This window comes from Anabrus simplex, chromosome 1 (assembly GCF_040414725.1).
Source record: "Anabrus simplex isolate iqAnaSimp1 chromosome 1, ASM4041472v1, whole genome shotgun sequence".
NCBI lineage: Eukaryota > Metazoa > Arthropoda > Insecta > Orthoptera > Tettigoniidae > Anabrus > Anabrus simplex.
The window spans coordinates 24,672,737-24,696,047 of record NC_090265.1 but is presented as its reverse complement, the minus strand read 5'-3'; the positions used below and the strand labels follow the sequence as shown (position 1 = coordinate 24,696,047).

The 23,311-nt window shown below is 37.9% G+C and overlaps 1 protein-coding gene across 1 annotated transcript in view; it reads right to left on the bottom strand.

Annotated features, from left to right (window-relative positions):
* The window catches only part of mRpS22 (mitochondrial ribosomal protein S22), a 104,189-nt gene that overhangs the window by 71,653 nt on the left and 9,225 nt on the right, over positions 1 to 23,311 (bottom strand). Inside the window, exons 2-3 of the mRNA XM_067155777.2 lie at positions 11,984 to 12,150; positions 11,585 to 11,749 (exon numbers count right to left, since the gene is read on the bottom strand). Of these exons, the coding sequence (XP_067011878.2) occupies positions 11,585 to 11,749; positions 11,984 to 12,150 (332 nt within the window). The remainder of the gene's footprint in view (positions 1 to 11,584; positions 11,750 to 11,983; positions 12,151 to 23,311) is intronic.

Sequence of the window (23,311 nt, the reverse complement as noted above, 5' to 3'; positions counted from 1 at the left end):
TATGCTGGTTCCCCTGTGCAAATGCATTATTTTTTGGATATCTGTACTGTTTGCACTTTCAGATGCTTTGTACTGGCATGGAAAGTGCCCGACGCCCTTAAAACATTGTAGTTTATCGAACTTTTCTATGAGAGCTTCTTCGAATTACGTGGGATTTTGAATTAACCGATTTCGAATTATCGAGGTTCTACTGTACATATTTTTCTAAATTCTCCAACAAGAAGGCTTTTTCTGTTGTCAACAAGACTGTATCCAAATGACAAAACAGTCCTTTCAATCTCATAGATTGTAACGGGACAATATTTAAGAACTGACATTTGCTATGCCCAATAACCTGAAATTTGTTTCCCACCATCCCCTTGAGAACATCATATACATCAAAAAAGATATTTTAGTTGTAATTCAAAATTAATAATTCTGGTGTAACTAACAGAAAGCTGCACTACAATGTACTCTGATGCTCTCTACGCACTGTTAAAGTTTCTCATCTGACACCATATAATTAAATATTCTGATTTTTTCACGTTGCCAAGTAAAAAGACATAAAATTGCATTGGAATGGCCATATCATTGTTGATAGGTGGTGATATTTCAGTTTAGCGAGCACACAGAAGCCTATCAACACTTCCTCTATCTTCTGTGCCAATCACATTACAGCGTTCTCCTGACAATTGTCAAAATCTCGTTTTTTTCTTGCTTTCATTAGCTGTTCTTCTAATCTCAACTTTCATAGTTACGTCATTTGATAGGCAGGTCTTATGGCGAAGGTGGGGTAAGACAAGGCTAGGATTAGGAAGGAAACAACAGAGGCCTTAATTAACATGTTCATGCCCATATTCTACACCTTGCAGGATATTTTTCTGAATCTTATTATCTATATTTTAGAATTTATTTTCAAGAATTCGAACTACTGATAATGCTCCAAGGTCTTTCCATTTTGCTTGTTTTATCTGGTGGACCGATTTCCTGCTATTTGCTATATGTACTCCCAAGTACTCTAACCTATTCGTGACCTCCACTTGACAACCATCTATTGTCCATTGTTCATTCTTCGCTCATTTACAGCCCTTGATTAATAAATTTCATGATGTTCCGTATTGATATCTATAGTATGTCATAGAAAGAAAGAGATCCACCTTATCAATACTAAATTTAATATTGTTATTTAAAACAGGACCGGTTTCGACTTATTACAAGTCATCTTCAGCTGTCATTTACATACACATTAGAATCATGTTCAAACAGTTGTATCTTACAAATAAACATGTCGTGTTTGATAGACATTAGGTAGTATGTCTAGAAGTGAAATTCTGCTTCTTACATCTAAGTTTAAAGGATCAAGAATATTAAAAAGATATCTATCTTTAACACATTAAAAAATTACAACACATGATAAAATTTCTTGTTTACACCTGACCTTGAATATAGCATTATCGTTCAAGTTTTACTAATAAGAGTTCTTAAAAGGACTTTTATATTGCATTGTTTTTAGTCGACTAAATATGCTTAAATGTAGCCGCATGTGCTTATACAGATACTTCTTATTAGGCTTAGACTTCGTCAAAATGAGTAATGTGAATTCAAAGTTGAAATTACAATAACAAAGTGAAGTGTGTTTGAATTAATAGTGATCTAGGTAATTGTAACCTCTGTTGAATAACTCCTGCAATTATATGCTATTTAAAATACACTTCATGCAAAGAAGACATTAGCACACTTCAATATATAAAAAGTAGAAAGGTATAAAACAATCATATACGTTTTGTGAAATTCATATGAAGTAATGTTCTTTCCTCATGCGTATGTGTCAATTTCAAATGGGGTAGTATACTTTATATAAACTTTGTCAAATTAAGTAATGTGAAATTGAATTTTGAGATTGCGTTGAGAAATGAAATGCCAGGTAATTAAAACCTGTATTGAATGACCTCTTCAAATATATAGTGTATAAAATACATTAAATTCAACATAAAACAATGGTACATTTCAATATAAGTTAAAAGGTAAAAGGCAGTCCTGCAAATTTGTAAAACTTCATATGAAGTACTGTTCTTCACGTGTACATGCCAAGTTCAAATGGGGCACTATTGGCCACTATTTGCTTAAAGTCCAATCACAATAAATTTATATTGTCTTGTTGAATATACAGATTGAAGATGAATGTGCTGCTGGGGTTATGAAAGCTGTTGTTGTAGGTGGTTCTTTTTCGGTCTATGATACTTGCTAACTATTGTCGTGAGATGATTGGGAAGTGTATCGCTTGGCAGCTTGGCGTGTACTATATCGTGAACTTGTGGTATTGGTGTCTGTTGTCGACAATAGTGCCCCATTTGAACTTGGCATGTACACGTGAAGAACAGTACTTCATATGAAGTTTTACAAATTTGCAGGACTGCCTTTTACCTTTTAACTTATATTGAAATGTACCATTGTTTTATGTTGAATTTAATGTATTTTATACACTATATATTTGAAGAGGTCATTCAATACAGGTTTTAATTACCTGGCATTTCATTTCTCAACGCAATCTCAAAATTCAATTTCACATTACTTAATTTGACAAAGTTTATATAAAGTATACTACCCCATTTGAAATTGACACATACGCATGAGGAAAGAACATTACTTCATATGAATTTCACAAAACGTATATGATTGTTTTATACCTTTCTACTTTTTATATATTGAAGTGTGCTAATGTCTTCTTTGCATGAAGTGTATTTTAAATAGCATATAATTGCAGGAGTTATTCAACAGAGGTTACAATTACCTAGATCACTATTAATTCAAACGCACTTCACTTTGTTATTGTAATTTCAACTTTGAATTCACATTACTCATTTTGACGAAGTCTAAGCCTAATAAGAAGTATCTGTATAAGCACATGCGGCTACATTTAAGCATATTTAGTCGACTAAAAACAATGCAATATAAAAGTCCTTTTAAGAACTCTTATTAGTAAAACTTGAACGATAATGCTATATTCAAGGTCAGGTGTAAACAAGAAATTTTATCATGTATTGTAATTTTTTAATGTGTTAAAGATAGATATCTTTTTAATATTCTTGATCGTTTAAACTTAGATGTAAGAAGCAGAATTTCACTTCTAGACATACTACCTAATGTCTATCAAACATGACATGTTTATTTGTAAGATACAACTGTTTGAACATGATTCTAATGTGTATGTAAATGACAGCTGAAGATGACTTGTAATAAGTCGAAACCGGTCCTGTTTTAAATAACAATATTAAATTTAGTATTGATAAGGTGGATCTCTTTCTTTCTATGACATACATTTACAGCCCTTTTTACAATCAGAACTTTCATCTTGGAGATGTTAATTTTTAATGACCATTTTTTTAAAAACTCTGCCACAACAATGACACTCTTTTGCATGTTTCTGGCCGTTAACGCCATCAGCAGGACATCGCTCACAAAAAATTAGGCCTGGTATTTCATGATTTATTACAACTGGACACGTCCACTTATCTCTTCCATGTCCAATTAATATAACCTTGATAAATAACAAAAATGAAATAGGAGAAAGCTTACACCCTTGTTTCAAACCCAATTTAGATTCTATTTGACCACATACTACCCCATCACCTACCCTAATACTACATTGCACCCCTCCATAGATCGCCTCAATCGCTTGGATCATCTTACTAGACACCTGTAATAGGCGTAATTTCACGACCAATGCACCTCTGCTGACTATGTCCAAGGACTTTTCAAAATCTATAGCCATTATATATAGTTTTCCTGCTTTCCATTTGGAATATTACTGTTTTTACAATCATAATATTATCTACTGTTCTTACCTTTCGTGAAACCACTCTGATATCTCGAGAATACAAAAAATCTCCTGCCCATTTCAGCAGTCTATTTTCCAAACTTCTTGTAGGCTATATAATTTACTTAGGGAGTCCAGTAGTGTTATGCCTCTGTAGTTACTTGGATTACCTTTCTCCCCAAGCTTTTTGTAAATTCAACATATTATACCTATCTGCCATGTCTTAGGAAATTTCGAAGAATCAAATATATTGGTGAACAATTTTACGAATATTTCCAAATGCTAGTTTATACAATGGGTTTCCATCTGTAATTCTTTAATTCAAACTTGATTCAAAGTGAATTTTTCGAACAAGATAAATTTCTAAAATGTTCATGATTTTTCCCTTTTTAGGCCAAATGTATTAATTCCATATCATTGGAAATGTCTGTAAATTTATAATTCTTTCCAACTATATACTCTCCTACTGCTGAATATCTTCAATGTTTGACTGCATTAACGTGTTCTTTGTACCTTATAGCAAACTTCTTCCAGACTGTCCTATGTATAGTTGCCTACATATTTGGCATGTCAATTTGTAAATTCCTGACTTATTAAATATACATTTATTCTCAATTTTATCTGAATTGAAAATGATCTTATTAGTATTATTATCAGTTCTGTATGTGATATTAATGTTCCTTTTTCTGAAAATTTCAGCCAAAATGTTATGTGCTAAAAGCTCAAATGTGTGAGTATTTATACTATAAAAATCTCCTTTGGTTGCAAATAACATGAAACACATTTATAGAATAGTAATGGTATGATTGGAAAGGAGGGATGGGATTTTCAGAGCTTTCAAAGAGGGGCACCAGCTGGAAAAGTTTGGGAACTACTGATTTAGCATGTTAACCTTCTATGGACGTATGTTGATATATAACTAGCAAATGTAATACAGTACACTTCCACGGCCAGTTATCAATATATAGTCAACATCTCACTTTTTCTGTTCTGTGCAGTCGCTTGTCGATTATACATTAGAGTGGTCGCTTGTCGATTATACATTAGAGTGGTCACAATGGATACGTCCAAGGAACCATGGAGTAGCTTCAACTGTCATCTCCACACAATATTTTCAACTACTGGGAAACGTGCAAAGAGAATAAACTACGAGAGCAAACATATTCACTGCTTGACCACATGGCATCAGACCAGGTTGTAACTGGCCATCCGGGATGAACAGAAAGCAGTAAAATATGTTAGACGAGGAACAGATAAATGAAGTGTTAGGAGAAGAAACCAGCAGTAATGATAGCAATTTTGAAAATAAAATACAAAGGACATAAGAACAACAGAGTGCTGAAATTGTCAGCAGTGAAGACAATGCAGGAAACTTATCAGATGTTGACGAGTAAGGTAAGTAAAGCCTGACGACAGGAAACCTACTAAAGAACTAATTTTCATTAAACAACTATTTATTGAAACCGAATAGTTGACTATAGTACTGAATAGATGGACGTATAATGAACAAAGTTTCCTTTGTAGAAATTGTTTGGTCATAAACTGTACAACAATATGGAACAAAGTATGAAGTTAATTTGTTGTAGCCTATAAAGATGAACCTACTACTTGATGCAGAGCCTACTGATTATTTTTTCACTACTGTTTTACAGTGAGTAATTTGGTGAAACTGGTAGATGTAAACCTTATGCATTGTATATTAATTGGAAAGCATGCAGGTTTTTAGGTACAGGAATAGGTATTTTTAGTGTCTGTCAATTTTGTATTAGATAGATATAATAATATGTAAAACCGTAACATTTTATGAACTTATTTGTTCATTCCAAAACACGTACCTCCTGGCTGCAGAAACTGCTTGGATCTGTACGTCGACAAAGGGTTATCAATAATAATAATAATAATAATAATAATAATAATAATAATAATAATACCTCAGATACTGTGTGTAGGCATTCTAATTTGATGCTATCCGGCACCCTGCCCATCAATTTTGACATTCTGTTTTAATCTAAGCCCACTATATGCCAGAGTACAATGAATCTCTCTTGTGCATTGATTGCTGAGTTTAAATTAAGCACAAAAAGCATCCCCAGAGATCTTTTACACGCCAACATCGTACGGCATGGAGTGTCAAATGGCCTTTTCTCCACCCTTTAAAAATCAAATTACCTCTGCCCGGTTTGAACCTGCGATCTTGGAATTAGGAGGCCAATACACTAACAATGATCCACAGAGTAAACAGCAGTTCTAACAGAAGTCAAGCTCTAACATAGGAATGAAAAAACAGAAAAGTGCACGTTAGCTGTGCGGTTAGGGTCGTGCAGCTGTGAGCTTGCCTTCGGGAGATAGTGGGTTCGAACTCCACTGTCGGCAGACCTGAAGATGGTTTCCCACAGTTTCCCATTGTAATGTTCTCTTACCTTCCGCCATCAATTCACCAAGGCACATATTTCTAACCTTACTTTCTTCCCTGGATCTCCACACTTCTACCTACGCTACATGTGTCATCAACTGCTCGTATGTTCTTGAACTTTCTGGCTATCTTTCCCCTCTCGCACCTACCATGACGTCTGTTTACGTCATACTCTGCCGACTATAAATTTTCGTCCGTCACTTCATTCTTGGTCCATGTGCATCCAATCAGCTCGGGACTGGAACCTATTTTCCACTCCGTCCACATAACGGCTCTTTACTTCATTCTACTGAAGATTCAACATTGCCCAGGTAGGGGGAGAGACCATTTAACTTTCTGGGTAAGCTGGTTCTTCCCAGTTCAGTTCTTTCTTACAAAGTTTTATTCTACTGTGTCACTTTTCCTGAAGTGTTAGATGATACTGGGGACCCTAATCCATGGACTGGTAGAGTTTTCTCCTCTCCTTCACTTTTCCTTAATCTTCAATTTGTGTCTTCAACCAAAATGCATTACAGAACTTTAATGACGTTGCCCGTCGTGCTGATGCGCCGAACTTACGAACTCCGATCTTTTTTTTCCCTGAACTGTTCGAACATCTGTATTGTGTGTGGTCAAGTTGCCTGGACTGTTGTGTCATGGCTACTCCTGTAAACAGTGTGTGACATTTCTCTGTTAAACATGTTTGGATCTTACAGTAAATTCCCTAATTCTCCGTTATTTATTTATTATGAGTATTTAAATGGTCAGTTCTCTTCCATTATTTGAAGAAGGAAACTTTACCCCTCTCGTTATCGATCTTTCGTGTTTTCAGGTACCTAGGCCTTATTATTCTGTCGTGGTTATTGTTAAATTTTTAAAATAAATTTTCTTTAAAGATGTGGTAGCCTTTCGATCATTACCTGTTATTACCTATTGTTTGATCGTATTCAACCTCCTGGTGAGGTAATTTTTCAGTCGTATGTATATTACAGTTCAAACTGTTCTTAATGTCCTTATTTTCTGTTAAAAAAAAAGAATATTGTTCCATGTTAAAAAAATACTCATTATTGTTATTAATTAAATTTTATTATTGTTGAAACATTTCTTTCATTCCTTTGTACATTCACGGATCGCCTCTGATATCAAACGGCCCTATAAATACTTATATGCTTCCACTCCTTTCTTTCAAGTTTTCCTGCAATTATCCGTCTATTTTATCGTACCCCCCTCTCTATGACATATCTAATTTCACCATACACCTCACCATTTTCACACTAAGCAAATGCTGGGGCTGTACCTTGAAACATGCTCGTTTAGCATGTTCATAACATGTAGGTTTATCTGTGATTGCTAAGAGCTTGCATTAGCTCTCGTTTGACTTCACTAAACTGGCTATTAACTATTTCCCAAACTGTACCGCAGAGGGCAGCGTCCCTGTTTTGTAAACGGATGGTCCTTCCTTCCGCGAGTCTTTTATCTCCTTGACTTGACGTCTTTGTTGTTGTTATGACCTGAAGGACAGACTGAAAGATGGAGTCGCCTCTACTCGGAGTAGCATTTTTGAATTATCGATGGGTTTTTATCAGGTTTAAACTCTGCCTGTATTCATATTCTGATTTTTAATTGATCAGCTTCAACCTCAGGTAATGTGAGCTGTGTTTTCGCTTTTATTTTATGTTTATCTTGTGGCTGTTTCAAGTGCCTTGTAATCGCGACTGACTGATATACGTCTTTGCCCCGCGATATGAATGGGTGTGTGTTTGCGGGCATTATTGTGGTGGTGGTGACGAGGTAACTGGGTCTCTACGAGAATTGTCATCATGTGCATGACATTATACTTCTTTATTGCCACCAAATGTTACTAGGCTCTGGGTGTCGACACGGAGATACATCGTACCCAGTGCCTGTGTTGGTGGGCTTGTACATGGGCCGTGGGTCCATATCGTCCTGCTTATATATATATTTTTGCAGTGTGCACGTTTCTACGCCGTGTGCGGGAACTTACTTATGGTCAGGTGAGTCATACTACATGTGTTTACGATCTGTTTTGAAAAGAGGTTATTGACCCTATTGTTGCCCGATGTCGACAATGCCTGAATGTTTGTGTGTATGTGTGAGAGCGAGCGAGGGGCTAAAAGGATGTCGTATCAGTTAGTTAATTTATGTTTCCTTTTCATTTATTCCTCGTACACTTGGTTTTCACTTCGAGTGCTGTGTTTATTATTTTTATCTTGGTCTATTTTATGACCGTTTTGCTCGTTCTTATGGCCGCCATTTTGTTTCATTTCAATTCGGGTGATGCGCACACCCGCTTTATTTTCTTTGCCTTTTGTGTGCTCTTTGGTACAGAGATGCTGCACCCCTGGCCATCTCGATACCTTCATTGCCTTCATGTAACTATTGTTCGCTCTACTCCGAGAGGCTGCGTGATCTTTTATCCTTGTGATGGTCATTGTTGATGCTGTAATAATGATGGAGGTTTGAGTAATGTTTGGAAAATATAATGTGAACTGCTTCGCGGAAAGAAATGACCAAAATAAGTCTGTGAGGATCCTTTCTGTTGTAGGTGTTTAAAGATGTTGTGAAAATATCAATTAAGCCGTGAGCACGTCTCAAGGTATTGTTTATCCACATGTTTATGGTATGTTGTGCTCAAAAGGTTACGATGCTAGCTTCTACTGACCTGAAGGACAAAAGCACGTATGTAATAATGTTTCAAATTTTTTTTTTTTTTTTGGGTGGCTTCCTTTTTGCATTTACGTTTTATCTTAATAAACCCTCATTTAATTTCATTTGATTTTTTATTGCTGGTAGTTAAGTTGTTCTTCCTTGTCATGAATTATTATTAGTAATCAACGTCTTCAGTTCGAGGCTGTTATCCGCCTCTCCTGATCGGAGTCCACGTCCTCGAATCTCCCGTCGGTTATATATGTGGTTTTTTTTCGTATTGGGTTCGGTGCAACCTTAATTAAGGCCACGGCCGCTTCCTTCTCACTCCCAGCCCTTTCCTATACCATCGTCGCCGTAAGACCTATCTTTGTCTGTGTAATGTAAAGCACAATGTAAAAAAAAAAAAAAGAGAGAGAGAGAGAATGACAAATACTGTAAGCTATTGTGTCCTGTGCTTACAAAACATCATTATTGCATTTCATAAGGCAGTGTATTTTTCTCTAACTTACGTAACTTTCACATTAGTATGAAAATACAGCAAGTTTCAGGCACTGGAGATCATCTTTTGGTAAAGCAACTAAACCTGCTTGATAACGGGATACTGCACAAGCATCGCATAAACATACGTGTAGACAGAAGTACAGGTTTATTTTCAGGATAATCCAAACACCCTGTAATATGTGGTGAGACTGAAAACTACAATAATGGGAAATATAATTTTAAAGTTTTTTTATGTAACGTCTCCGAAGAATTTAATTTTGTTTGTAATATTTTGTATTGTGACAGGACTCTGGACTATGCTGGAATTTTTTTTAATGTAACTGAAATGTGTTTGTAATATTTTATTTTCTAATAGAGAGAGAAAGAATCCACAAGGGATAGCTCCCCTAGAACAAGGGGTACCGTACGGTAACATCAAATTATTATCTATCTTCACACTATTTATCTTAGGATAAAATGAGCTTATATATTTTTTAAAAATTTTGAATTTCCCCTGTTGTAGCCCAACAGCTATCCCCGACCAGGAAAACTTTATTTTACACATACCGCACAAATGATGATTTACAATTGCCAAAGAATCTCATAAAACATATAAACAAATATCTTTTAGATACGCAATAGGAATAGCAAAACTAAGGAAGAAATTCACTGAAAATTTTGTGATAGATCCTTGTGCACCAATGTGAACTGTTACTCTCAAACCTTATTGTTGAATCAATAACAACGCCGATATTTCTCTTCCTGTTAATCGCGACAATGTCTGCACGTTTACTAGATCCATCACTAAAGATACAGTGCACTTCTTCAAAGACTTCAAATCTGCCAGATTTTTTGAGAAGTTCTGCAATACTACTCCTAACCCTATGATGCCTGTTATTTCTCAATAGTTCCCCTTTCGAGCAGAAACCAAGAACATGACGGAGGGTTTCTATCTCGTTGCAGTGATGGCAATGGTTTTCTTGGCTTCTACCGGGAACGCTTCGGAATGCTATCACTTCAAGATATATGGAACTGTAAATGAACATTGCAAGATGCAAAAAGTATTTTGATTCAAAAATTATGTAACTAGTAAAAATGTAATTTAAGAAAACCTCAAGATTGGATTGTTAACATTGCAAGAGTGATTAAGTGATCTGCATATCATGATGTAATTTGGTAATATTTAAAAAATGTAAAGATGCTTTAGTTGTGAAACATCCTATACTGCATGTGCGGTTTTGGGTGTTGAAATAGGAAATCTCGAGAAGTTGCTATCTTAATATGACCATATATGGTCATGCAATTTCATTTGCTAGAATAACAAGATTTCCTATTGGCGAAAATATAGGGAATCTAGTGGAAATTGTTTCCCATTGGTCGGTTGTGATCGGGCCATTTCCAGACTTTCTGCCGACTTTGGAAATACCATGCATGTGCTCGGCGTCATTTACATCCGACCGCCCTAGTGAGCGCAAGCTCGAGGGCTTCCCTCGGGAACCCCTGCCTTTCCGCGGTAAGTGTTATTTCAATGTTATTCTCAATGTTTTCTGGTTTCATTTAATCTAATTACTTTGGTATTTCCTTCCTTAATGTCATTTTTAAAGATTTAAATTTAACGTGTCCGAGTTTCCCCTAGATTCCCAATGTTGGTAATTTCAAGTCTTTCTCGTGTTTTTTTTTTTTAAATCAACAATCCATTCATTTGTGTTTTTGGATTCGTAATTGTACCAGTTTGTCAAAAGCGTTAAGTATCGCCTGCTTTGTGATTTAATTTTGTTTTTGTAATTTTTCGTTTGTTATTTTTAATATAGTTGAGCTAGAGGGTGTTTCATGTAAGTCTTTTCTCCCCCATAACGTTATACGTTCCCATAGACCTCGTAGGGCTTCCAAGCACCTTCCACTCTCCTATCTTAGTTGTCATTTTTAGGCCTGTAAGTGTTCCCTTGTATTTAATTTAATATTGCGTAACGAAAGATACTCGTCACGTTTCCGTGTTTTGATATGAATTCACCGCCACTGTGCCATTTTACTAATTCCTTAGTCATATTATTAACTGTTTCTATTATTTATTATTTCTGTATTCACATTTTATTATTATTATTATTATATTTATTTTAATTTTTATGATTTGTGTATGCGTATCTCGAAAACAACGTCACACACCCCACAGCCGCAATATCAGTTTGTATTATCAGGTTTAACCTGTTAGGAAATACAGAATGGGTGGTAGTAATGGGGAGAAATACCTTGTCAGACACACCATATGTGATGTCTGTGAAGACATATTTAGCCTGGTCATAGCCTTTCAGAGCAGGATCACAGAACAGCTCTTCGTTGATGTCTTCCCTCTCCTTCACGATAGGAGGAATCTGCAACTTTTCTTCTGCTCTTTTCTCGGCCTCAGCAATACACTGGAACAACAATGTACTAAGTAACAGAATTCTGAAGATACAGAACATCTGGTAAGTCACTGCTCTCCACTGGTTTTATATTTTATAATGTCTTGTACTTATCCGCTCAAAACACTCTCACACAAGTCTACAAAGATTGGCACATCAACCCTGTGATGCCTTGTGTTACTGTGTTACAGATGTGTTTTACTGGTGTTCTCTTCAACATCAATTTTGCAGATGAAGCCAACTTACCTTATTCAGTTCCTCAGTAGTCATAAATTTATACTCTGGAGAATCCAGTTTCTGGCCATCCTTCTTTGGCTTGAACACTTTCTTCATATCAACTTTAGTAAGTTTTCTCAGCAGTTTCTGAACTTCAGGATTAAAAAATAGTGGCGCTGGATCTCTGACATCACCACCTTAAACAAGCGGAAACAATTTTAAGAGTAGTTCCAATTTGACTACAGTGCAAATCACTTCCTGTAGCTGTATTTTTTCACAGAGTACTTCAACAGGGAATATTGTTCTTCCAAGTTGTATCCCCTGGTTAATTTTCATATTCAGTCTTGAATTCTCCACTAACTGAACTTTTAACATGAAGAACATCCCAACTCCAAGAACATGATTTTTAAGGAGACAAAAAGTTCATTATTCATAAGGTAATAATAAAGCTTTTAAATGAGAGATGCTGTGGTGCCAGTATTTTGCCTCACAGGAGTTTTTGTGTGTGTTTGTAAATCTACCAACAAGAGGCTGGCATATTTCAGCACCTTCGAATACCACTGGACTGAGCCAGGATCGAATCCATCAAATTGGGTATTCATCAAGTAATAGGTGAATTTTACGAACGGCTTTATAGTGGCTATCCCAAAGAAAACAGCAGCAGCAAAATGTAAACAGTACTGGACTCTGAGCATCCTCTTGCATGCATCAAAAATACTCACCAAAATAACCCACAGAAGAATGGAAAGCAAAGGAGAAGCCTTTCTAACAGAAGACCAATTTGGGTTTAGGAGAGCCACAGGAATAAGAGAAGCAATCCTAGCTTTAAGGCTGTTGATTGAGAAACACATGAGGAAAGGCAAGAGCAAGTTTGTAGTCTTCGTGGTTGTTGGAAAGGCTTTTGATAACATCAACAGGGAAGTGATGTCCAGGATAAAGAAAAAAAAGCTGAAGTACAAAGACGTCAGCAATGATCTGCATTTAGAGCTGTCACCCAGATGGCAGATTCCCTGACAATTGTTTACCTAGCATTTTCTTAAATATTTTCAACGATGTTGCCATTGATGCTTTCACGGCCCATACTTTTGGGCTTATGTCGTGTCAAGAAAATAAGGTGAAATTCTTTACACTTCGCAAAGAACTTTGCTCTGCGTCTTCAGAAGAAAATCTCGATTCTTCACGAGAAAGGTTTCTCAAAGAAGGAGGTTTGAATTTAAACGTTGTAAGAGAAGTGAAAGGGGTACGTCCATTTGTCACCAGATGGCTCAGCGGACAAGGTACGGCGCTAGCGTTCGAAGCGAAAGCTGACGGAGCCATCAGGATCAGTCTGAGAGGGAGTCACATATCATAACAGGTGTACACATATATGAAAGTATGACAATGACACAATCCTGGAATGAAACATCTGATGATGAGGAATGTACAAATTTTTTTTTGCTAGCTGCTTTATGTCGCACAGACACAGATAGGCCTTATGGCGAGGATGGGACAGAAAAGGCCTAGGAATGGGAAGGAAGCGGCCGTGGCCTTAATTAAGGTACAGCCCCAGCATTTGCACGGTGTGAAAATGGGAAACTACAGAAAACCATTTTCAGGGCTGCCGACAGTGGGGTTCAAACCCACTATCTCCCGGATGCGAGCTCACAGCTGCGCGCTCCTAACCGCATGGCCAACTTGCCCAGAACGTATGAATTTGGAAAACACTGAAACTAAATAACAATAGTGAAGGGACCTACATAAATCTTTAATGGCTGGTAACCACGTATTAATTGACAGCTAGTGTCCCTGTTGAAAAGGTTAGGATTTACACGTATTTCCACAGCTTCCCATATAATCCTGGACCTGTAGTACCTAATGTGGGTAAGAGCTCGAGTGTCTTGGAACATGACATTGTGACCCGATGATACAGTGTGCTAAGCTATTGCTGATTTGTCTGGCTGGTTGAGACGAATATTTCGTTCATGTTGCTTGATAAGAGTACCAATGGACCGGCATGTTTGGCCCACCAAAGTTTACCTTGCCGCAAGTACAGGAAATTTCGTATACCCCAGGATATAATGTGCTGACAATTTGTCTTTAGTTTTACCCAGACCGTGAGCAATTTTAGTGACTGTACCAAACACGGTTTTTATACTGTGTTTGCGGAGGACCTTGGTAATTCGATCTGTGGTGTTGTGAATGTAAGGCAGGTAGGCAGTTCCCTTCACTTCTTTTTTCTGTGAGCTTTGCTTGGTCGTTTCTCTGGCTGTATGAATCTGCAAATCAGTGTAACCATTACCCTTGAACGTGACTGAGTGTGTCCATCTCCACCTGGATATTTGATGGCTCACAAATCTGTCTTGCCCTCTTGGTGTCGTGAGAATGCCTTGTTTTTGTGCTGGATAGTGGTGAGAATCTTCATGAAGATAGCGATTTGTGTAGGTAGGCTTACGATAGATGGTATGTCCTAAGGAGCCGTCTGGTTTCTTTCTTGCTAGAACATCCAAGAAAGGAAGGCAACCGTCCGACTCCATCTCCATAGTGAATTTAATTGAAGGATGCTGCTGATTTAGGTGGTTTAGAAATAGATGAAGTTTCTCAGGACCTTCTGTCCAAACCACAAATGTATCGTCAGCATACCTCCACCAAATCATAGGTTTGACGGGCGCTGAAGCAATAGCTTCCTCCTCAAAATGCTCCATAATAAAATTAGCCACTACGGGCGAAAGTCAGGTGATGCAGGAAATATTAGAGTAGGAAATGAAGTCTTAAAGGAAGTAGATGAATATCGTTACTTGGGCAGTAAAATAACTAGTGATGGCAGAAGTAAGGAGACAAAAAGCAGACTACCACGAGCAAATACCAAGAATGAAGAATTATCTATAATGTGTACAAAAATCAGTCTGCAGTGATAAGAATCGAGGGCTTTGAAAAACCAGCAGCAACCCAGAAAGGAGTGAGGCAAGGTTGCAGTTTCTCTCTACCCCCCCCCCCCCCCTTTCAATGTTTATATACAACTGACAGAACAGGAAGAAAAGAAATTGCTCACTTTGAACATAGATATAGGAACTGGAAAGATGTTTTGATGACATTTGTCTGGAGCGTGGCATTGTATGGAATTGAAACATAAATGATAACTAGCTCGGAAAAAAGGAGAATAGAAGCTTTTGAAATGTGGTGTTACAGAAGAATGCTGAAGATGAGATGGATAGATCAAATCACTAATGAAGAGATACTGAATCTAATAGGTGAGAGGAGATCGATTTGGCTAAATCTGACCATAAGAAGAGATAGAATGATCCGACACATCTTAAGACACCCAGGACTCGTGCAGTTGGTTTTTAAAGGAAGTGTAGACAGTAAGAACGTTAGGGGTAGACTAAGGTATGAATATGACAAACAGATTACAGCAGGTGTAGAATGCAACAGTTACGTAGAAATAAAAAGTTTTAGCACAGGATAGGGTGACATGGAGGGCTGCATCAAACCAGTCTATGGACTGATGACTCAAAAAACATCTGTATGTTCAGGAGTATGTCAAGGGTGTATCCTGTGGCCAACTATGTTTTTGGTTGTGATTGATGCGGCAATACGAACAGGGTAACTTGATATATGGAATGTGGTATCCAATGGGGATTAGTCAACAGGCTTGAAGATTCGGAATTTGCTAATGATTTGTCTCTCCCGTCTCAGGCACATGGCGAAATGCAAGCAAAGCTCGAAGATTTGGTAGAGGAAGGGGAAAAACGTGGAACTAATGAACTTAAAAAAAAAATCGAAACAGACTTTCAACGTATTAGGTCGTGTTACGTACATGTAGTATGTGTTGAAGAGATGTTATGTACAGAACAAAAATGGCCAGCCCGTCGGTTGCGGGTTCGGATCCCACTGGTGTCCGGCTGGCCATTTTTGTTCTGTACTTAACATCTCTTCAACACGTACTACATGTACGTAACACGACCTAATACGTTGAAAGTCTGTTTCGATTACAATGCGGTCGTGAAAATTCAATATTCATTTTTAAAAAAAACTAAGGCCTAAGGATTAACACCAACAAATTAGACCCTTTTGTCTTCAATGGTGAATTTATTGAGGATGTGGACAGCTTCACTTACTTGGGCAGTGTAGTTGCCTAAGGTGGAGGAGCTGCACAAGATGTCTCGCAGCGCATTAAATAAGCAAATTGTGCTTTTCTTCAACCCTATCAAGTGTGGAAGAAAGAATATCTACAGTATCAGGACCAAACTCTGCATCTTCCAAAGTAATATCAAGTTCTATTATATGGGTCTGAGACTTGGAAAGTAACTGGAGTAATTACATCCGAGTTGCAGACCTTTGTTAACCCGCTGTTTGTGAAGGATTCTCAACATCTACTGGCCGGAAGGAATCTCCAACCATGAACACTGGAGTAGGACGGGTGAGAATGAGATGGCCATACAGATAAAGCGGCAGAAATGGAAATAGATCAGGCATACAGTGAGGAAGGGGAACAAAACAACTGAGAGAGTTGCACCGGACTGGAACCCACAGGGTAAAAGGAAGAGAGGGAAACCCTAGCAAACGTGGCAAAGAATTTTTCACTTGGAAGAGAAGGAAGAAGGCATGACTGGAGTGAGGTTAAAACGCTGGCTGTCAACAGGACCAGATGGAGATGCTTTGTTGATGCCCCATGTTACACGAAGAACAACACGAATTAAGTCAGTCAAACGTACAAATCTACAAAATTGTCAATATGTAAATGTGTCCGATAATAATTTTTTACCACCTGTAAAATTGTAACTTTTATGAAACAGAACCCTGGTGGCAGGAACAGCAATCATCACTAGGTGCCTTAAACCAACACCTACACGAACTGTTTCCTCTGATTGGAATTGCTTCACCTAAGATAAGAAGGAATAAGTAAGAATGAGACCCTCGCCACCCGTTGTACATCCACCACCCACTAGATCCTTGTCTAAGATCGAGGAGAAGTACTTCCTTTCCAGGTCACAAGCCCTCCAGGAAACTAGCCACAACACTAAATAGAACGCTGACATTATAGGTGTGCAGTTGGACAGCAAAGAAAGGCCTCCCTTGCCCAGTACAAAGGTCAATGAACAGAGAGAGTAGGCATCCAACCTTCAGAAGTGGGATTCAACGCACTTTGGTAATGCAGTGATATCCAGAATGTCACATATCTTGTCTGAAGTACACTAGGTAAACCCTGCACTATTTGAGATATCTTTGAAGCAAATAACAACCCATTGTGGCTGATGAATCACAGAAATACATAACTTGACATGAAAAATCAGTAAGTAACATAGTGAAGGAAGGACTGATTTTTTTTTTTTTTTTTTTTTTTTTTTTTACAGTTTGGAGTTGAATACCTCAAATCTTCTGTCTTGCAGGTAATATCATTGACTATTAAATATTGTACTCCGAAAAAAATAAAAGTAGTTGGTGGGACGGAAAAACCAATAACACTATTAATGTTACTTACATACTGAACATCGTACACTCTGGTAATGCAGTTTTCTTCCAGGCTTTTGAAACGTAACATTACAAAAGAATGCTGAAGGTGAGATGAACAGATCACAGACAATCTGAATAAAAAATTTGAGAAAAACTGATCAGGAGGAAATATAAAGTATAAGGCCACATCCTAAGACATCAAGGACTTGTCCTTTTGGTTTTACAAGGAAATGCAGAGAGGGAGATGGGGAATGGTGGAACTTGAGTACATGCTCACCAGCCATGACATCTGCAGGTTCAGACTGCACCTCGATAATCTGATTCTAGAGACTTTCTTTGTAACACTTGACAAGATATCTGTTAGTGAAACTCCACTGGTCTAAATGGTTAGGGTTGCTTAATAAAGAGTCTCTAAACGTCATTAGCACAACAATATGCCAAGCAAAGTGATGTGTAAGGTGTAATTTATTTAAATGTGGGTGTATATTAAGGTTTGAAAACTCACTCATTCATTTTCCTCAGTAAGGATAGTTTACTGCATCACAGTTGACAATTAAATCTTTGTCAAATTCTGGAGTGACAAGAGACTCTACAAACTTCAGCTAAAAGCAGCGACTTTGGCGCTGGTGGTATGGAAAGTATTGCACAATTTATATTTGGTTCATCGTCATCATCATCATAATGGAAAAACATCTAGAAAGGAACAAGGAAATTATCTTCGTATTTTTGGATTAGGAAAAAGCTTATGATACAGTTAAGAGAAAACATGTAGGCCTATGGGAATGCCTACTGAAAAGGAATGTACCAAAATTATTAATTAACAAGATAAAAATGTATAATGAGAGTAAAAGCAATGTACAAGTGGGGAGTGGTGACTCTGAAACATTTTATACAAAAAAAGGTCTCAAGCAAGGAAGTGCGCTGTCACCATTGTTTATTATATTGATAGATGAAATCATAAAATGTGTAAAAGAGAGTATGAGTAGTGATGAAGTGAATGCTTTGATATTTGCAGATGGTGTGGTGATTTGGGGAAAGGGAGAAAAAGAAGTACAAAGGAGACTGGACGTTTGGAATGAAAATCTGAAGGAGTCTGGAATGGTAATTAGTAAAAAGAAAACTGTACTCATGCACTGTCGAAAAGAGTAAAAAAGGGAAGCCAAGTGAACATAGACAGAACGGTTAGAGAATGTAGAACAGTTTACATATCTGGGTAGCATTATTAATGGAAGAAATGAAATCAGCCCTGAAATTAATAACAGACTAAGTAAAGGTACAATATTTTATCATCAAGTCAGAGTGCTTTTATGGGATGACAAAGTACCCAAGAGAACAAAATTAACATTATATAAACAGTATTTCAAACCAACTGTAACATACGAACTAGAAACGCTGGTAACCAATAAGAGACAAGATAATAAGATCCAAGCAGTAGAAATGAAATTTTTAAGAACATCGGTTAAAAAGACAAGAAGAGATAGAATTCAAAATATTAAAATCAGAGAAGAGCTAAATATAAAACTGTTAGTATAGAAGATACATAAAGCAAGACTGAGATGGTTTGGGCATGTAAAAAGAAAGGGAAAGGAACAGGTAGCAAGAAGGAAAATGAAAGGGAAGGTAAGGGAAAGAGACCGGTTGGAAGACCGAGAAGAAGGTGGATGGATCAGATTTGGAAGGACATTAGAGAAGCTGGATTGGATGTGGTGGAAGTAATGGAGTAGGAAAAGTGGAAGGACAGAAAAGAGTGGAGGAGGCTTATTAACCACACCAAGGTAACTTGAATGGGACATTGATGATCATCATCATCTGGCCTCAGCTACAGTGAGCAAGCATGTTAATTTGATGCCATCTGGCCACTTGCTAGTCAATTTCAACATTCTGTTGTACTATAGGCCTACTATACTCCGTACGGCTCTACTTCTAAATTGACGTTTTAGCAGATTTTGGCTCTGTCTGGTGGTTATGCGCTGAAGCACAGGCATCCAACCAATCCCAAGCTGCCATTCATATCGATTTATATCGGCAGAGCACGATCTCGAAACCCAGTTGCCAACTCTAATATTTACATTCGCCACGTGGTTAACCTATCTCGCTCAGCGTGTGTGGTATTCGGTGCGGTTCGCGATCTTTTGCATTTTCCTTCAATATTTAGTGTGTTTTTCATATTGTTGGAGGGTTCCAGTGACTCTGAGATCAGTAGAGTGTTCCCTTTGTAGACCATAACCTCCTTTCTGTGCCAGCCATTAGCCGTTAGTGATGTATTATTTCCTCATTCTCTTTTATTGTTAATAATATATTCTCTTTTAGTGCCAGATATTGTTAGAAAGTATAGTTCTTGTGAATTTGTTTTCAATCCATATTCATGCGTTTTTCTGAGTATGTATTACAATTTAAAAGGGCTGTTTACCGCGGTCATATTGCATCAGCTGTTCTCGCAGGCGTAGCGCGCTGGCAACAGAGGGAAGGCGATGCTCATTTGTTTTGCGCAACTTCAATTTAGAAGTAAGACCGTGCGGAGTATAGATGGCAGAGTCTATGGCTTAATGAATTTTGTCGGGTAAACACTGAATGTGTTGCATGCCGACTGTTGATAAACTTAACCATAATAGGTACTGTATTTGATTTGATACTGTACTGACTTGTCTAAATCTATTTAAAAACTATTTAAAATACTGTTTTTAATCTTCGATTGGACTGCACTGATGAAGGGAATGTATAATGTTCCTGAAACATGTAATGAATAAATAATTTTCAATTATAATTAAGTGCATTGGCAAGGTGGACCCAACACAAACTATTTTAAATAGCTTCTTAATACATTTACATGCCAACATCGTACGAAATGGGTGTAGAATGAACTTTCTTCTGCCCTTCAAAAATCAGACTACCTCTACCAGGTTTGAACCTGTTATCTTGAGACACGGAGGCCGACACTACACCACTGATTCGCAGAGGAAGCTATAAAAGTAAATATAGTTTTTAGGGGCAGGTTGGTGAATCCATAGTCTTGGAAATAAATGCATCAATGTCCTACATATAATAATAATGTCATTTATACAACAGAGCCCTCACTAAACTTTTACCCCCACATCAGTATATGGTATGGACCGATGAGCCTAACACAACGACTAGGGCTCTCTGTCTGCACAGTTTCAGCCATGCGAGTTTCTCTCATCAGTTGGCCGGCTTATCTGCCCCATCACTTCAGGTCTGTACTCAGAACATGTTTAAGTGTTGATCTGTCGCTCCAACTGTTCTCGATTAGTGAAGTCTTACTTCGGGATGTAATTCTCAGAACGCCTCCACGTGTGTACTTGGTAGAGGAAAGCATATTTATGTAGGATAATTATGTGAAAGCAGAGTCGCGCAGGGAAGTCGTTAGGCAATTTGTAACAATTTCCAGCTGCACGCCCTCCACATAGACCGCGCGGAAACTCTTAAACAAACTGTGAGGAACGGGTTCTTTACTCAATATGAAGCGAAGTGTTACAAAACGTGTACTTAACATGAAAAAAGTAAATGAAATCGCAGGGAGATTAGAACATACGCCTACAAAATCGCTAAGACGACTTGGACACACAGGCGGGGTTTCAAAGAATTCAGCATGGCGGGCTACGAAAATGTTAAAAGACAATGCCAGAAATGTGTGGATGCAGGAGGAGAACATTTCCAACCCCTCCTGTCAAGGTATGAGCTTATTTTTTAAATTCTTAATTACTAATTTTCTTCATTTTAATTGTTATCTCATGTCAAGTGAGCGAAGTGCTGTCGCCGTGGAGCAGAGAGTGGTGAGTCAACGGGTGGCAGATAAGCTGGGTGGGCCTGCCGGCCAACCGATGTTCACTCCTCAGCCCGAAGGCTGGTTGAATCCTCACCGGCTACACCATTAGCTGTCATAGACGGCCTAGGCATCACTGAAGAGGCATACTAAGGAAACTGAGGTAGTTTCCCATTGCTTTCCTCACTCAGCTAGAAGTTGCTACTACATTTCAGTGTGCCAAGCCCAATGACCCTAAGAGCAACATTTTCACACCATTCACAGCAGGGAGCGCCTGCATATAGAATGAGATTAATAGCATCACTCATACCTCAGTCACTTTCATATTATCAAAGCCAAGGATCAGACTGTAAAAAATCAGTGCTCTAGCCCATACCAGAAGATAGCACTAGGTCTCACCAACAAAGGCGTAATGTCTTCATGAATTAAAATGTCACGTAGCTATCAGCTTGCAGACATCCCAACTTTATCCCGACATCATTGATGGCGTAACTCTGAAGAATATTTAACACATTATACTACTCAATTATGTAATTTCTCTTATTTATTAATTTATAAATACTGAAATACTGCATGTATCTGAGCTTTAGAACATATCACTCTTCTATGTAACTGCCTTAGGCCCCTTCATAAATTTCTGAACTAGATCTACGCTCAAAGCAAAAACGAAAAGCATTACGTTACAGATTCTGTCAAATTTATGAACATCACCACCTGACTGCATCTGTCTTGCCAGTGTCCACTGAACATCAAATCCCTCCAGCTTCTTAAAGAACGACAGAAAACGTGGGATTTCCCAAAAAATACAGGGATACCAAATCTGTTCTCAAAACTGGGAGATAAGTCTTTGCGATCACGGGAGAGGGAGGAAGGACCTCAGTTCGTTCCACTATATAAGTGTGCTCCACCCTTGAACTGGCAGTCAGGCATTAAGTGACCATCTGCAGTGGAGAGAGCAGTTTTATATTTCGCAAGTGGCTGGTCTGTTACGATCTTTTATTAACAACTTGCAACATAACTTCCAAAACTTCATCGCAATGCTGGGTGAGCAAAAATTCATCATGCAGTAATTGGGTGTTTTGGCTTAAGACTTACTACAATTTTGCCCTTCAGGCATCAATTGCTACTTCGACTTTATTTAGTGTGGCAAATTTGAGTACATAATATTTTCACTTCCTTTTGAAACTTTACTCAAAATTTTCATGGATGTGTCGCAAGACTCTCTCAGCGGACAAATGCTTGAAGTTTATTTAAGAGAATAATGTCCGGCTCCATGGCTACATGGGTAGCATGCTGGCCTTTGGTCACGGGGTCCCGGGTTCGATTCCCGGCAGGGTCGGGAATTTTAACCATAATTGGTTAATTTCACTGGCACAGGGGCTGAATGTATGTGCTGTCTTCGTCATTTCATCCTCATCACGATGTGCAGGTCACCTACGGGAGTCAAATCAAAAGACCTGCATCTGGCGAGCCAAACTTATCCTCAGACACCCCCAGCACTAGAAGCCATATGCCATTTCATTTCAGGAGAATAATTATCAGCTCGGGAAAACATTTTATACACCTAGTGTCTGCTGCTGTTGTTTGAGTCATCAGTCCATAGACTGGTTTGATGCAGCTCTCCATCCCACCCTATCCTGTGCTAACCTTTTCATTTTTACGTAACTACTGCATCCTACATCTGCTTGTCATATTCATACCTTGGTCTACCCCTACCATTCTTACCACCTACACTTCCTTCAAAAACCAACTGAATAAGTCCTGGGTGTCTTAAGATGTGTTCTATCATTCTATCTCTTCTTTTTGTCAAATTTAGCCAAATCAATCTCCTCTCGCCAATTCGATTCAGTATCTTCATTTGTGATTTGATCTATCCATCTCACCTTCAGCATTCTTCTGTAACACCACATTTCAAAAGCTTCTATTCTCTTTCTTTCTGAGCTAGTTATCGTCCATGTTTCACTTACATACAATGCCACGCTCCACATAAAAGTCTTCAAAAACATCTTCCTAATTCCTATATCAATGTTTGAAGTGAGCAAATTTCTTTTCTTAAGAAAGCTCTTCCTTGCTTATGCTAATCTGCATTTTATGTCCTCCTTACTCCTGCCATCGTTAGTTATTTTACTACCCAAGTAACAATATTC